General features: G+C 36.6%; 1 protein-coding gene, 1 long non-coding RNA gene and 1 pseudogene across 2 annotated transcripts; all 3 read left to right on the forward strand.

Moving 5' to 3' along the window:
• Positions 1-1694: 1694 nt before the first annotated feature.
• Positions 1695-10762, forward strand: LOC147522122 (uncharacterized). Its single transcript, XM_086591294.1, has 2 exons — positions 1695-9535; positions 9819-10762. Exon 1 carries the CDS (start codon positions 2480-2482, stop codon positions 3488-3490), a length of 1011 nt encoding a protein of 336 aa, XP_086447420.1. The 5' UTR covers positions 1695-2479; the 3' UTR covers positions 3491-9535; positions 9819-10762.
• LOC147522123 (UDP-glucose 6-dehydrogenase 5-like) lies at positions 9747-10861 on the forward strand (annotated as a pseudogene).
• A 711-nt stretch (positions 10862-11572) lies between these two features.
• On the forward strand, positions 11573-13882 carry LOC147522124 (uncharacterized). Its single transcript, XR_015194976.1, has 2 exons — positions 11573-11835; positions 12771-13882. It is a non-coding gene; the product is annotated as an uncharacterized LOC147522124 (long non-coding RNA).
• Positions 13883-14746: the final 864 nt, after the last annotated feature.

A 14746-nucleotide genomic window follows, 5' to 3' on the forward strand; every position in this document is an offset into this window, starting at 1 on the left:
GCGATTTCGTACCAACCAATGGGAATTTGTATTCTGGGCTTTTTTCTGCTTCTGTTTAGCTGTAATAAAGTAAGTTGTTAAGGTTGTACTGCTAAACCAAGCAAGAAAATGTGTTTATGGTGTTTACGGTATATGTGTTTATGGTTGTACTGCTAAACCAAGCAAGAAAATGTGTTTACGGTATATGCCTTAAAGCTTGGGAGAAGTGAGAGCACATAGGAACTGATACATATTTCTGTTCTTGAGATTGAATGCATATATGTAAGATTCATTTTTGTGACTTAACTGGTGTTTTATGAAAGTTTATCAAGTTACACTGTGAATATGAGGGTACTCAAATATCACAAAATCGTTTCATTGCATAAATTTTTAAATTGGACCTAAGGGCTAAGGTTGACTAAGCTAGGAGGATTCCTTATGAGCTTCCTGACCTTCTCTAACTGTAAGTGAGTTGTTTGCCAGCAAAGTTCGTCCTATATGGCAGTATGGCACTACTTCTGTCTTGGAAACCAAAATATGCAGATATCTAAAATTGGTATGGAATGAGTCCCGGTTTGCTGAAAACATGGAGAGGGTTGCAAACTTGCATATATTCTTATGACAACCTGTAAATCTGTTTGGTATGCTGCTAATATGCATTGTGTTATAGTCTCATCAGATTTTTTGTTGACTTCATAATATTACATTTTAACTATAAATCTATAAAGCAGTGTACTGATAAAATGAGTGAAACCAATCAAGAGGCAAGAGCTCAAGAAGTCAATACGAAATGGTAAGACATCGAACCTAAGATCACAGTTAGCCATGGAGCATCTGAAATAGGTGTTAATGCTGTATCATGATTATATGGATGGGCTGATTATAAAACAGTTAGCTTAAACTCATAATATGTGAATGACTATTTGTCCAAACGAAAACTAGTGATAGTATTTTTTTTACGTTGACGTAGGAAGTACCTCTAATGAGGTAGTCGAGATTGAGATTTATATAAATTTAAAGTGTTGGGACAAAAGGGTCTCGATTCTCAACGTCACAAAGTTTTTGAAATACTGATGTTTAGTTTTTGAAATACTGATGTCTGATTAAAACAGGTTGGGCTTACACATGCTCGAAGACTGGAATCAGTTAAGATCCATCTCTCAGATGCATTTCCAGCTCAATTAGATGGAGAACTGTGGTTCTAGCAACTCTGTACACTAACCATATCAAATCATCGGCAGGTTCAATCTCTGGCTCTGTCTCTCTCATACACACAGGCACACACACACTCTCACACGCAATATTGCACACACACATACTGATTCCAGGAATACTAGAAGTGAATTTTCTCATCTCTAGTATTAAGACCTGTCTATGAGCATAATTGCTTCTGAGATAAAGAGGGCTTATGTCAGTTGGACAAACAGCAAGTGTAGTGTTAGACATCAAAGACAATACTTTTCATGAGGCTCACACTTGGTACTTCAGGACATTGAAGTGCCTTATTATATTGTGCTTTAAAGGATATCACCCAAAACTGATGAAGTTGTATATAGTATAATGTATTTTTATTTTGCATATGTTCGTACAAGCCTTCATGTAGAAGAGGTGCCATAATTGCGGACGTGCTTGAGAGTGCTGAAACCAATCATGTAATTGCTGCTTCCCAGAAGTGCACCCTTCTTCAAAAAATGGCATTATCTCTTGAGGTGACACGCTCCCACATTCATTTTTGGGTTTCATATTGTATTTTCTATGTTTATAACATGCGTAGTGCCATAGTTCCTTGAAAATCTAATGGTTGGTGCATATTCTGTACATCTGGACGTACCCAAATTCATACAAGCTATATATATATATAGGGATAGGTTCCGTTTACAACACTGTTTATACAACGTTTTATACAATACCCTTTGAAAATATGAATTAAGTCTTGATTCCTTGTAGACATGATCTTCACACCATGGAGATCATCTTCACAAAAATTTAACTCATTTGAAAACTCCTAATCATGAGAAAAATTGCTCTCAACCTATGAATTTTTATCAACGGTCCAAAACTATCGATTTTGTAACCCTTTTTTGGCAAACTTAGAAATATTCAAATGACCCAATTTTTAGTGGAGGTAATATCCATGGTGAGAATATCTTATTTACAAAAAATTAGCCTTTAAAACATCTTGAAGAGTCCGGTGGGGGGTATTGTATAAAACATTGTATAAAAAGTGTTGTAAACGGAACCTACCCCATATATATATATATCCCCGCTCTCAAGTGGATGTACTTAAACGGACTTTATCTAAATATTGAAATTTCGCGAAATAAAATCCACGATCCCTCAAAAACCAAAATCTCTCCCTCGATCTTTTCTCTCTTATTCTCTCTCCCATCTCTTTTGTCAGAACACTCCTCTCTCCCTCGATCTTTCTCTATTATTCTCTCTCCCATCTCTTCGTCAGAATCTCCAAGCCAAGAGTCTGGCATATGTGTGTACATTTTGTATGGGAGCGAATTCTCAGTCTTTTTCCAACACAGGCGTACTCGTCTCCTGTGTAAAAAACTTTCCAGAGAGCCGAGGAACAATGTTAGGCCTTTTAAAGGGGTTCGCTGGTCTAAGTGGAGCTATCATGATTCAGATCTATCTTGTTGTCTATGGTAATGACTTGAAATCCCTCATCCTTTTCATTGGGTGGCTCTATACAATTCGAATTATAAAGACTGTTCGACAAGTGAACGAGACTAGAGTTTTCTATCATTATTTCTACATTTCAGTTGCACTAGCTCTGTTTGTCATGGTTATAATTATTATACAGAAACAAATGACCTTCTCCCATGCCATGTACATTGCAAGTACTACGGTGGTTTCTGTACTACTTTTTCTTCCTCTGGCAATTGCGATTAGAGAAGAGCTTGTGCTCTGGAAGCTAAAGAAGAGACCTACTAACCCCTTAGCAACAATATCATTTGAGCAACAACCAGAACCACCATCTTTAGAAACACCAGTGGTGCCACCTTCAAAGCCCCTACAAATACTTGAGAAACCTAAAAATTCCTTGTCAAATATTTTCAAACCCCCAGAAAGAGGTGAAGACTACACCATTACTCAAGGACTTCTAAGTATTGACATGCTAATTGTATTCTTTTCGACATTTTGTGGATACGGTACCAATCTTACAACAATTGATAACCTGGGTCAGATCGGTGAATCATTAGGCTATCCAGCTCTTGCCATTGGAACTTTTGTATCACTTGTAAGCATTTGGAACTACTGTGGAAGGGTGTTCGCTGGTTTTGTCTCAGAAATCCTTTTTGTTAAATTGAAGGTCCCTCGTCCACTTATGATCTCTATTGTCCTAGCCTTTTCTTGTATTGGCCACATGCTCATTGCCTTCCCTGCTCCTGGCTCTCTTTACTTCGCTTCATTGACCATCGGTTTCAGCTATGGTGCTGAACAAATCTGCAATTCACTCGTCAACAACAGGTCAACAGTTCAGAGACTCGGACTTCTTTGAAACCAGAATTGAAGTAGCCTGGACAAGATAGTTAATAGAAGCAACAAAGACACAAAGCAATATGAGTATTAAGTTGCCGACAGTGCCCGACTATTAATTAAATTCATCAAAACATGACGCCTGAAAACTTTTTGGTTGAAGTCTAAATATGAATTGAGAAAAACACGGAAACATGAAGCTCCTCGAAATACATTTTCTCAATTCATATTTTCGAGAAAAACAACTATACAAGTATAAAGTGGTTGAAATGTTTGTAGTAAATACATTGGATTACAAAAAATAAAGAAATGTTAACAGCAATATGTAGCATATGAGCAGTCTGCAGTCCCATAATTCCCTTTCTTGTTTCTTCAAGATGTTAACATCCTTCATAGAATCCGAGGACACTTCCACCTTCAGTAGTTGTAGCTTTTGACACCCTTGCAGACCAGAAGTTCTTGATATATGACAGACCTTGGACCACTAGCTCCAGTGTAAGCTAACACTACTCTGCCATCATGATCTCTTATGATCCTCCCCTATTCCACATTTCCACATCTGTTCTCTGACATACACCCCTCCATATAATCCAAACCTAAAGTACCCAGGAAATGGCAGTAACCTTTGCAATGCGACCTTCAAAATCTAATTATGTGCAACTTTTTTTAATCAAGCGACATTCCTACAGCAAAAACATATGAATATTCAAAGCTATGAAAATACAATAAACATACATATAAAAAAATAATTAAAAATGTATATTTACCCGAAGATGAATAAGAATCATCATCTGTGGCAGAGTCCAAAGTTGCGTCCTCGTCGTACAAGCAAATTTTTTCAATGCAAGTCAATTAACATAAGAAAAGAATTTGTGAATACTCTAATAGGAAATGCAAATTTTTTTGCATTTCTTACCCATTGTTTAGCTCTTCTTCATTGTTTAGTTCTTCTTTACCCTTCTTCTTAAGGTCCGGACAATTTTTTTTATTGTGTGACACTCTAACCTTGTTACATCCATTGCACCGTCTCCTTTTATATTTTTGTGCCTTTTTGAGTGCTTTCTCTTTATCTCCTTTAAGTCTTTTTTCACATCTTTTTGGTCTTGCTTGACTTGGTTCATGATAATTAATTGCCAAATTAGAACTCTTTGCTCCAGAAACTCCTACACTTGTATCACAACCAAATGCTTGACTACTTTTCTCATGTGGTGTTGCTACACTTGTATCACAACCAACCAACTTACTAATTTTTTCAAGTGCACCACTTAAAACATTTGTAAACACTTTAGTTGCTTCTTCACTTTCGAGGGATTTATCAACTACAAATGTTGACGTATGAATTAATTCATTCCGCTTCATGATGTATAATTTATCATCTTGAACCTCCATTCCACCATCATCAATGACTGCCCCTGACTTTGCAGTTTTACACCATCTCTTCAAAATTTATTGATTCGGCAACCTATCAAAATCATGCATCTTATTCAAATAAACTAAAATATGCCTACAAGGGGCCCCTAAGCTCTCAAACTTTTTACAAGTGCATAAAGCAAAATCTAGATCTTTTTTATAAGAAATTTTCCGCACTCTAGATTTCCCGGCCGCTATTTTTCTATGAACCTTATAAACGCAACACTTCTCATTCTCACTAACAAGTACAAGTCTATAATTCAAGCTTTCCCATAACTCATCTTGAAATTTAAAGAAAAACTCGTGTGTATAAACATCAACCATGTGTACCAAAAAGCTATGAGGCATTTTCATTTTTGGTTTCTCAATCATATTTTTGTTATCTGCCATTAATTCTTCATGACGTTGGCGCACAAGTCCCCTACCAAATTGAACCATAAAATCTACCAAAGAATTTTCTTTTGAAACATATATTTTGAAAAATGAATGAGCGCTTTCCGCTCGTTGACTACTTGACATACCTGCAGAGAAAATGTGATTTACATGTGCGGGCACCCATTGTGATCGGATTTCGTACATCGACTCTAACCACTTGTTCTCATGTAAACCACTCCTTTGAAGAATACCATTCCACTTCAAGTCAAATTCATCTTTCATCTCAAATCCCCAAATGCAGTTTGAAAACTCAGTGTAGTACTTACTATATATAACTGAATCTATTTTCATCGAAAATTTCATCAGTATGTGCCAACTACAGTACTTGTTGACAGAGTACCCAAAGTTTCAGCATGTAAAACAAATAAAAAAAAATAACTTCTGCAAATTAATTATAAAATAAATAAATAAATAAATAATAATAAAATAAAATAAAAAAAAGAAAAAATAAAAAAAACCTGTGAAAAGTGGTTGGAAGAGTTTGAGAAATGACTTTTGTCATTGCTGGATCTTGATCTGTAATAATCATTTTTGGGAGATTGCCTGGTATAGCTTCTAAAAATTGGTTGAACAACCAAATAAATGATTTTGTGGTCTCATCACATAAAAATGAACAAGCAAAAACAACTGTCTGACCATGATTATTAACCCTAAACAGCGGTGCAAGAATCAAGCCATATCGATTAGTGTTGTAGGTAGAATCAAAGATAACCACATCACCATAAAATTTGTATGCTCGTCTCGAGGTTGCATCAGCCCAAAAACGTGTAATTTTCTATTTATCGTTTGTCTCAATTTTTTGTTCCTCCCTTGTTCCAATTTTAAAAACTCATAAAACATATCTCTATCATGGTCTTTCATCTTATTACGCTTGTCCCTTTCCTGGTTATTTAAATCTTTCTGTATGAAACCAATATTTTCTATCCCTCCTGACTGAACTGCTTATGTTGTGGTATGTTTACCATGCCAAATTGTTGTGTTAAACATTTTTGGACACTGGAAACACCATGGTGAGATCTTAGAAGATGTACTCTTCGTGGGGTCGACAACGGGTGAGAAGGCCCTTCAACAAATACAGTAACAACAAATGTACCAGAGTTTGACTTCGTCACAACAACTTTTGTTTTACAATCTTCTTTTACATTGCCCCGACGCCTTTTTGTATCAACGTCCACTATTTCGGAACTTTTTCCTTGCTTGTAACACACATATTCCTTTCTTACACATTCACCATCTTTCTTCCTTTCAAACCAATTACGAACACTGAATCCAGCGGCTTTGGCATAATTATTGTAGAAACTGTAGACATCATCAAGTGATTCAAACTCCTGTTCTTTTCTAGGTTTGGTATCATTTGATACTAGGGGATTGTAAATGTGATTAGGTTTCCCACCTACACTCCCACTCTCAATTTTGAAATCCTTATTTTCCATCTCAATGTAACCTGGAAAAAAAATATATAACAAACCCAAGTTCGAATAAGCGGGATGCAACGTTAAACAAATTCTAGTAGATGGAAGTAGGTACTTCAAAATTAAAATTCTATTTTACTCTAAATAACAGAACAATTGAAATTATAAAAAAAAATTGTCGACATCGACAAGTAACGCAGAAAACAATGTAGGAATAGAATAATTACAGGACCAAACTGCAACTGGTTCCACATTCTCAAAAGAATGAGACATAGAACAACCATCGCTTTGACAGGCTAGTGGCTAAAAACTTGACTAACATTGTGGGTTATCACGGGACTTCTGAACCTCATTGATCCTCGTGACCAAATTCACTTTTAACACCACACAAAGTAGACCACATGGGTCTCAATCCATGTGGTGTCTTATGTGTGACTCTGCCTAGCGTTTGTTTTGGTGATGAGGCACATGACACCTTATGATAGTGTGGCCTCCGGCGGCAGAGTAACTTGGCATTCTGTGGCCTTCCACACCACTAATTGTTTGTTCACTACTTTTTGGTGTGCATAATCATTAGAGATGCTCTAGTGTTTTAGTGTGTTTTGTATTAGTGCCAAATTTTCTAATGAATAGATTATCCATATTCAACTAAGTATTAGGATCTTGAGGGCTTACATGAGTCAGAGTTTGTTCTTGATCGTCTTGTTTATGGATCTGTCTTCAATTTTTCAACTTTGTGTTTGTTTTTTGTGCTTTTTATTTTTCTTAAGAGTTTGAACGTCTATGTGTAACATAAATAATTGTAGTGCTCTAATGTTAAACTTTTACGATCAAAAACACATTCCATCAACGCACACCACTCCTAAGTCGGGAGAAACACAAGCTTCTGTGCTTGATTGGCGGTCAGCAGAGTGGAACCACTCGAAGTTTCTTTTGTTCAATTTTAATATGTATAAAGGTCTCATTTAGTACTTAAAATTTGAGCAAATAGCAAATAGACCAAAATGTAGTTCCTAGAAAAGAGTCTACCGAGTTTTCTTGATTGTTCTAACAATTTTTTAGACATCAATATACACATGCATTGATTCTGATAAATAAAGCAATGAAAATTCAATTTACCTGAATCAAATATATTAAATCCGTGACGCTGAATCAGGAAAATGAATGTGATGAAAGAAAGAGAGAATCAGTTTAAAGAATTTCAGTAACGACAAAAACAGAAAGAATTTAAGTGGCAAGAAAATTTAGATGCAAAAAAGAACCAAACCTTCAATTGTTATTTGGCTGATGGAGTGAAGATGGAAGAAGAGAAGTTAGTTTTTGGTTGAAATCTAAATATGAATTAAGAAACATTCGATATTGTAAAAAAAACTTACGTGTAATCGTAGATTCTCAAAACTTGTGTTGTGCCTCTCTTTTTTTGTTTAGGACTTGCTATAAGATGAGAAGGAGAGAAACAGAAAAACAGGAGATATAAAGAGAGAGTGTTAGGAGGGAGAGAGGAGTGTTCTGACGAAAGAGATAGAGAGAATAAGAGAGAGAAAGATCGAGGGAGAGATTTTGGGTTTTGAGGGACCGTGGATTTTATTTCGCGAAATTTCAATATTTAGATAAAGTCCGTTTAAGTACATCCGCTTAAGAGCGGGGCTATATATATATATATATATTTTTTTTTATATATATATTTTTTTTTTTTCAAGGATTCCACCAAGCGATGGAGAACCTGTCATTTGCATTGGAGTCCTTGCATCTTGCTTAAAAACACTGCCTAGAATTCCCTTCGAAGCATAGATGGGGACTACTGAATGACTTGAATAAGGTGATGGAGCAGTATGAAAATCTTGCTAGACACGATTTAGATGTTGGGTCATGGCCTTGAGCTCATGCATACATAAAGCGAGGTACCTTTACATCCAAACCAGGGGCTTAACTCCTTGATATGCACTGAATAGGTTTTAGGTGTCATTGTTAGCTGCCCTTCCCGATAGGTGTCAAAGTTTAGGTAGGTTGGTGGTGTCATGGTTACCTCTTCCTGCCTTGGGATGTCCTTAATAGACTGATCTTTGTGCTTTGAAGCTTTGCTCATCATGGGAAGCCTGAGATTTGAGGGTTTGCAGTTCTGTGCTTGTGTTCATTATGTTGTTTAGACTTTAGATATGTCTGCGATTAGTAAAGTAACGTGGCTTAGTATGTTGGCACTTCCAAAGTGGATTCATGTATTCATGTTGGTTGATATTTACTATATTGAATGAATGAACATAAATAGAAAAATACCAATGGTCTACTTTTTGTAACCCTGAAAAGTGAATGATTTAGATGTTGGCAGTAGAATGTTTTAGTTGCATAAGTGGGTAAATAAGATACTGTTGGAAAATTTTGTAGCGGTAATTTATAGGGAATGGTTTATAGTGAAATCACGTTCACATGGAAAAACTCCCAACTTATGATACACAGTATGGAAACTACATAGTGCACACAGGCAAAAATATGTAGAACAAAAACTGAACACAGGTTTAGTTATGTGACTTATGTCAAGTGGAGAAAGGGGTCTCAAAGAAAGTTAAAAGTCCACTGAAATGGGGAATTAGGACATGAAACTCTAATTTTCACACACCAGTTTTGTGTTGCAAATCTGGTCAGAGTTTTCTAAAACCTGGGGTTTGAGAAGGCAGCTTTGTGGCTATATCTTGTTTATCTCTCAACGGATCATCCGGAAGGCAAACCTTTTGTAGCTCAGATTCGGAAACGCGGGGAGTTTGATTGTTTATGTGGATGTTCTACAGAGATAACTAAGGCCTTAAATGACCTGAGTTACGCCTATCTTGACCCCTTTGCTTTGCTTTATCTATACTAAGTGTTGAAATTACTGTTTCTTTACATTTGAATCCAACTTAGTCTTAATTATCTGTTTGATCCTTTGAGGAGAAGAGTAATTGAAGTTAATTTGTTAAGTTAATATTTTAATATTCATTGGTCTTAAATGATCAGATCTGTACACCTGGTGTAATTTCTCATTCGTAGATGCATAGACCTGGAAATGTGGTTCTCTTAAATTGTTGGATTCTTCTGACACTCGGGTTTCCCTTCTCCCAGGTTTTAGAAAATGAGAAAAATGGGGAAGATCTGTGCATTGGAGCTGGATATTTGGCAGTCCTACCTTGGCTGTCATTGCGCTAAAGTGCCCAAATATTGAAGTTGTTGTGATTGGCATCTCTGTTCCTTGGATCACAGCCTAGATAGCGACAAGCTTCCAATCTATGAGCCAGGACAAGATGATGTGGTGAAGCAGTGCAGGGAAGGAATTTCTTCTTCAGCACTGACGTAGAGAAGCATGTAGAGGAGGTTGATATTATCTTTGTCTTGATTAAAACCCCAACCAAGACTTGAGGGCTTGGCGCAGGCAAAGCTGCTGATCTAACCTACTGGGAGAGCGCAGCTCGCATGATTGCTGATGTTTCAAAACATGACAAGATCGTAGTGGAGAAATCCAAGGTTCTAGTGGAAACTGCTGAGGTCATAGAAATGATTTTGACACAACAACAAGGGAATCAACTATCAAATTCTCTCAAACCCAAGTTCTTTGCAGAAGGGACTGCTATCGATGATCTCTTTGCTCTTGATAGTGCCCAGTGGAGGCAGGGGGAACCCTTGTGCCTTGAAAAGTGTTTATGCCCATTGGATGCCCAAACACTGAAACATTTCCACCAGTCTCTGGTGTGCTGAACTTGTAAAGCTTGCTGCCAATGCCTTAGTGGCTCAGAGGATCTCATCTGTGAATGCCATATCAGCTTTTTGTGAGGCGTCTGGAGCAGATGTTGCAGAGGTGTCCCTTGTTGGAAAGGACACATATTCAAGGGTCTCCCTGAGGTAGCAAATTACTGGGAAGGTTGATATGGATTTAACGTTTTTCTTCTTTTAACCAAAGAGATAGCTTTGCATTTGTTTGTTAAAAAAAGTGCAACTCTTTTTAACTATATTGCCCACCTTTTTTTGTAATGTATTATCAACTGGCTTAAGAAATTATGTGTTTGTTAAAAGGTTCTTGAGATAGCACTTACTGCCTTTTAGATGGCATTGTGGTAAAAATCATGTCAGTGAATGTCTGTACCAGAAATAAAATCAAGTTTTGCAAAAAATAGCGGAAGATCTGGGCATTGCTTTGCAGCTCAAGGCAAACCTGAAAATTCATTGTTCCCTATTTATGTCTCTGTCCTTCTGTAGATGTTTCAATTATGCTTCAGTTATCGTTGTAAGGTGTAAGTGAGATTTGGCCAGTGTTGTTCCTAGATTGCTATTTATTAACTGTAGCCACCTTGGCTATGTTTGGGCCTTTGGGGTGGAGGTTTGGGCTCTTCTAGTGTGCGATTCTCGGAATAGAGATGCATCAGTTTCTTTAAATGGTCGCACACTCGTACTACGTTGGCAATGATGTTTTAGACTTTTAGTTATTGGTCGGGTCGATCACTTTTTGTGTTTAGGACACGTGTATCTTACTTTAATACGGGCAAATTTTGAAACCTCTCATTCTCTGATTAAGAAAAAAAAAAAAAAAAAAAAAAACCCTCTCTTATTCGCTTTGACATGGAGCAATATATCATGGCCACTTATCCAAAATACCACCGAGGGTCATGTGATTATTTTGTTGACACAATAAAATGTTGGAATCTAACGGTTTAAATTGAACCGACTTTGATGAATCAATGGCTATAAAGAAACTGACTTCAATTAGAAACTTGCTAGCGAGTGAGTACCAGAATTTCTAAAAACAAACACTATACCACTAACTTTTTTCTTCTTCATCTTCAATTTCATCTTCTTCCTTTCTCATCCTATTGTCCTTCACTAGATTGAGAGATAAGAGATTGAAAAAGAATCTTTTTCTGAAAAGTATACTATTATCAGGCTTAAAGCACAAAACTATATCTGAACCTGAAAAGCAAAGGATGTAAGAGGTATCCCCCCCCCCGCTAGGGGAAATGAAAGTATAAAAAATGAGTACAACATGTTCGACTTTGATACTCACATCATCAGTGTATCCATGCATGTTGATAGAAACAGATTTCAGGAGTATCAACGGTTGCACCCGGTTCGTCATTAAGGTCATCAGAAGGTAACTGATCAGCTCCAAATGCGTTTTATTACCCTTATATTACTGCATTACATCAATTTTTACGTATAATGAAAGACAACTCATAGTTTTTATTGTCTTTTTCAGGTTATAGAGCAATTCAGATCACTTATCATAAAAATTGCGTTTTAACATTAAAATGAACCTTATTTACGCTTTATTATGAAGACTCAAAACTGTTATGAAAAAGTACTGAAAAAATTAAAATCAAAGCTCAAAGGTCAAAGACTCCAAACCAGAGAGCTGAAAATTAAGTCCTTAACTCAAAAGACCAGAGATAGATATCTTTGATACAAAAAAAGGCTTTCTCTAAAACCTGTCCTGATAAAGAATATATTAAAAAGCAAAAACATAAAACAAACTTGGTGAGGTGTCTCAAATGTCTCAAATGTAAAAGGAGAGGAACAAATCGCACCTTTGTAAAAGTAGGGGGTATAAGAATTTTACAAAGTAGGATGAGAGAATGCACCTAGACTTATCATATCATGTTAGATTTTTATTTTTCAAGTCATTTTACATTCAAGTCATTTACTTTTAGGGTTTTATTTTTTTTGTGTGTAGTCATTTTACATTCATCTAGTCATTTTCACTTTTTTTATTCTTCATTTTCAATCTAGTTATTTCTTCAAGTTTTTGTTCTTCATTCAATCAAGTTATTTCCTTCAAGTTGTTCTTCATTTCAATCAAAATATTTCTTTTAATGTTGTGCTTTCAATCAATCTTTCAATCAACTAGTATTTTCTAATGTTCTTCAACTAGAATTAGAAAAACAAGTCCTAAAGCAAAGAAGTCTACCTTCCATCCTTCTAAAACTCTCTTTCATCCAATTTCTAAACAATTTATAGTGAATCATACTCAACAACTTTGAAATACTCAACACTAGACTTACTTCAGTAACTAAACATGAGCATTGGCAGGAGCATCAGTGGCAGCGGCATCACTCAGTATGTCATCAGGGTAATCAGGGCTACCAAGCAGCAACTGAGCATGAGCATCGGCATCGGCATCATCACCAAGTACGTCTTCAAGGTAATCAGGGATACTAGTCGGCAGCTGAACATGAGCATCTGCATCGACATCATCACCAAGTACGTCTTCAAGGTAATCAGGGCTACCAGCCAGAAACTGAACATAAGCATATGCATCGGCGTCATCACCAAGTATGTCTTCAAGGTAATCATGGCTACCAGCCGGCGACTAAACATGAGCATCTACATCGGCATCATCGCCAAGTATGTATTCAAGGTAATAAGGCTACCATTCGGTAACTGAACATGAGCATCTGCATCATCGCCAAGTACCTCTTCAAGGTAATCAGGGCTACCAACCGGCAACTGAACATGAGCATCTGCATCGGCATCATCACCAAGTACGTCTTCGAGGTCATCAGGGCTATTGTCTGGCACACGAACATGAGGAAATAATGGTACTCATTCATATAGTTATGCAACTGTTCTCTAACACACAACATGGTAAACGGACGTCATGGCTCTTATGAGGAATTGGTCTCTAGCTGGTAACAAACACCCTTCGAACCGATCCAAGCATAGCAGATTCAGAGGACAACAAGGCACCACAACTTGAAAAATCACAATTGTGTCTATGTCCGCTTCAAGTTGACTCTTAGAATGCTTGGAGTGAATGTCTCTCCATATTTTGCCAAATATAGAAACTGATCCTCGTGGGCAGTAGTTATAGGGTGATTTGTTGCCTCAAAGTTTTCAACCAACACGGACCTATGCTTCCCATTGAGATTCATCATCTCCAGTTCAACACCATTTTTCACCCAAAAAATGTTTTTTTCAACTACAAGAAGTCCATCCACCCGAAGACGATTTTCATAGTCTAGAGTGAACTGTTTATATCCGTCTCGTCCTTTATTTACAAAAATTAAACTTACTTCCTTTTCACCTTGTTGATTACACCTACTCTTAATGAGCACAAGCACATTAAGAGGTGATCTTGGGATTCCCGAAAAGGCTCCAAACCAACCAGAGAATAAAAGTAAATCTTCAACAGGTGTGGGCACAACAACAACGACTCCTGACAGTGCATCTATATAGAAAAAATAGGAGCAACCCCATCCACCAGACTCTTCCATCAATAGCCATCAGTTGGTGCTAGAAGCCACTATTGATGCGTACTCCCATTCTTTATGCTCAATAAAGGTAAATGTACCGGTGTCCAAGTATAACAAAATAGCATTTCTTTGTCCGACCTGCTTGGACAATAAAACAACATCGGGACATATTGGGAGGAAAGATAGATCAACGTCTAGACCTTTGGGAACCGGAATGGAAGGATGAGATTGAAGCCAACTCTGACAACACAAACACAATAACTTAACAAAATCTTTACAAAGTCAAGTAGTTATATTTGTTGAAAAATAAACCAAATTCAGTGTATAGTTGTTTCTAGAGCCTATTATTAATGAGTGCATGTATCTAGTAGTAAATGAATGTACCTAAGTAATCGAAGAGTCAGTCATGATTATATATGCCTATGTAAGTCTGTCATTTCCATACAGTGAAGTTTCTAAGAAATCAGAGTTTCTAGTCTGTCTGTTCTTGTTTGTTAGTGAGTAATCATAAACTCACCTCAATTCCAACAATATTAAAGGGAAAAAAAATCTCATATACCAATACAACAAATTAAACACGTGCTTTCTCTTTTGGGTCCTCTTGCCCTTCTTTCCTGTAACGCGAACTTCCACATTGCCACTAGTCTAAATAATAAAAATATAACATGAAGTGAGTAAACCAGCAAGATAATGAATAAATGATCCACAAATGACTGTTAACATTTTTTTTAAAATATATTTTTAACTTATTTAGCAAAAACAAAAACAAAAAAATAGAAAATATCAAGTAGATAGAGGAAGAAAACAAAGTTA

This window comes from Coptis chinensis, chromosome 1, assembly GCF_015680905.1.
Source record: "Coptis chinensis isolate HL-2020 chromosome 1, ASM1568090v1, whole genome shotgun sequence".
In the NCBI taxonomy this organism is placed as follows: domain Eukaryota; kingdom Viridiplantae; phylum Streptophyta; class Magnoliopsida; order Ranunculales; family Ranunculaceae; genus Coptis; species Coptis chinensis.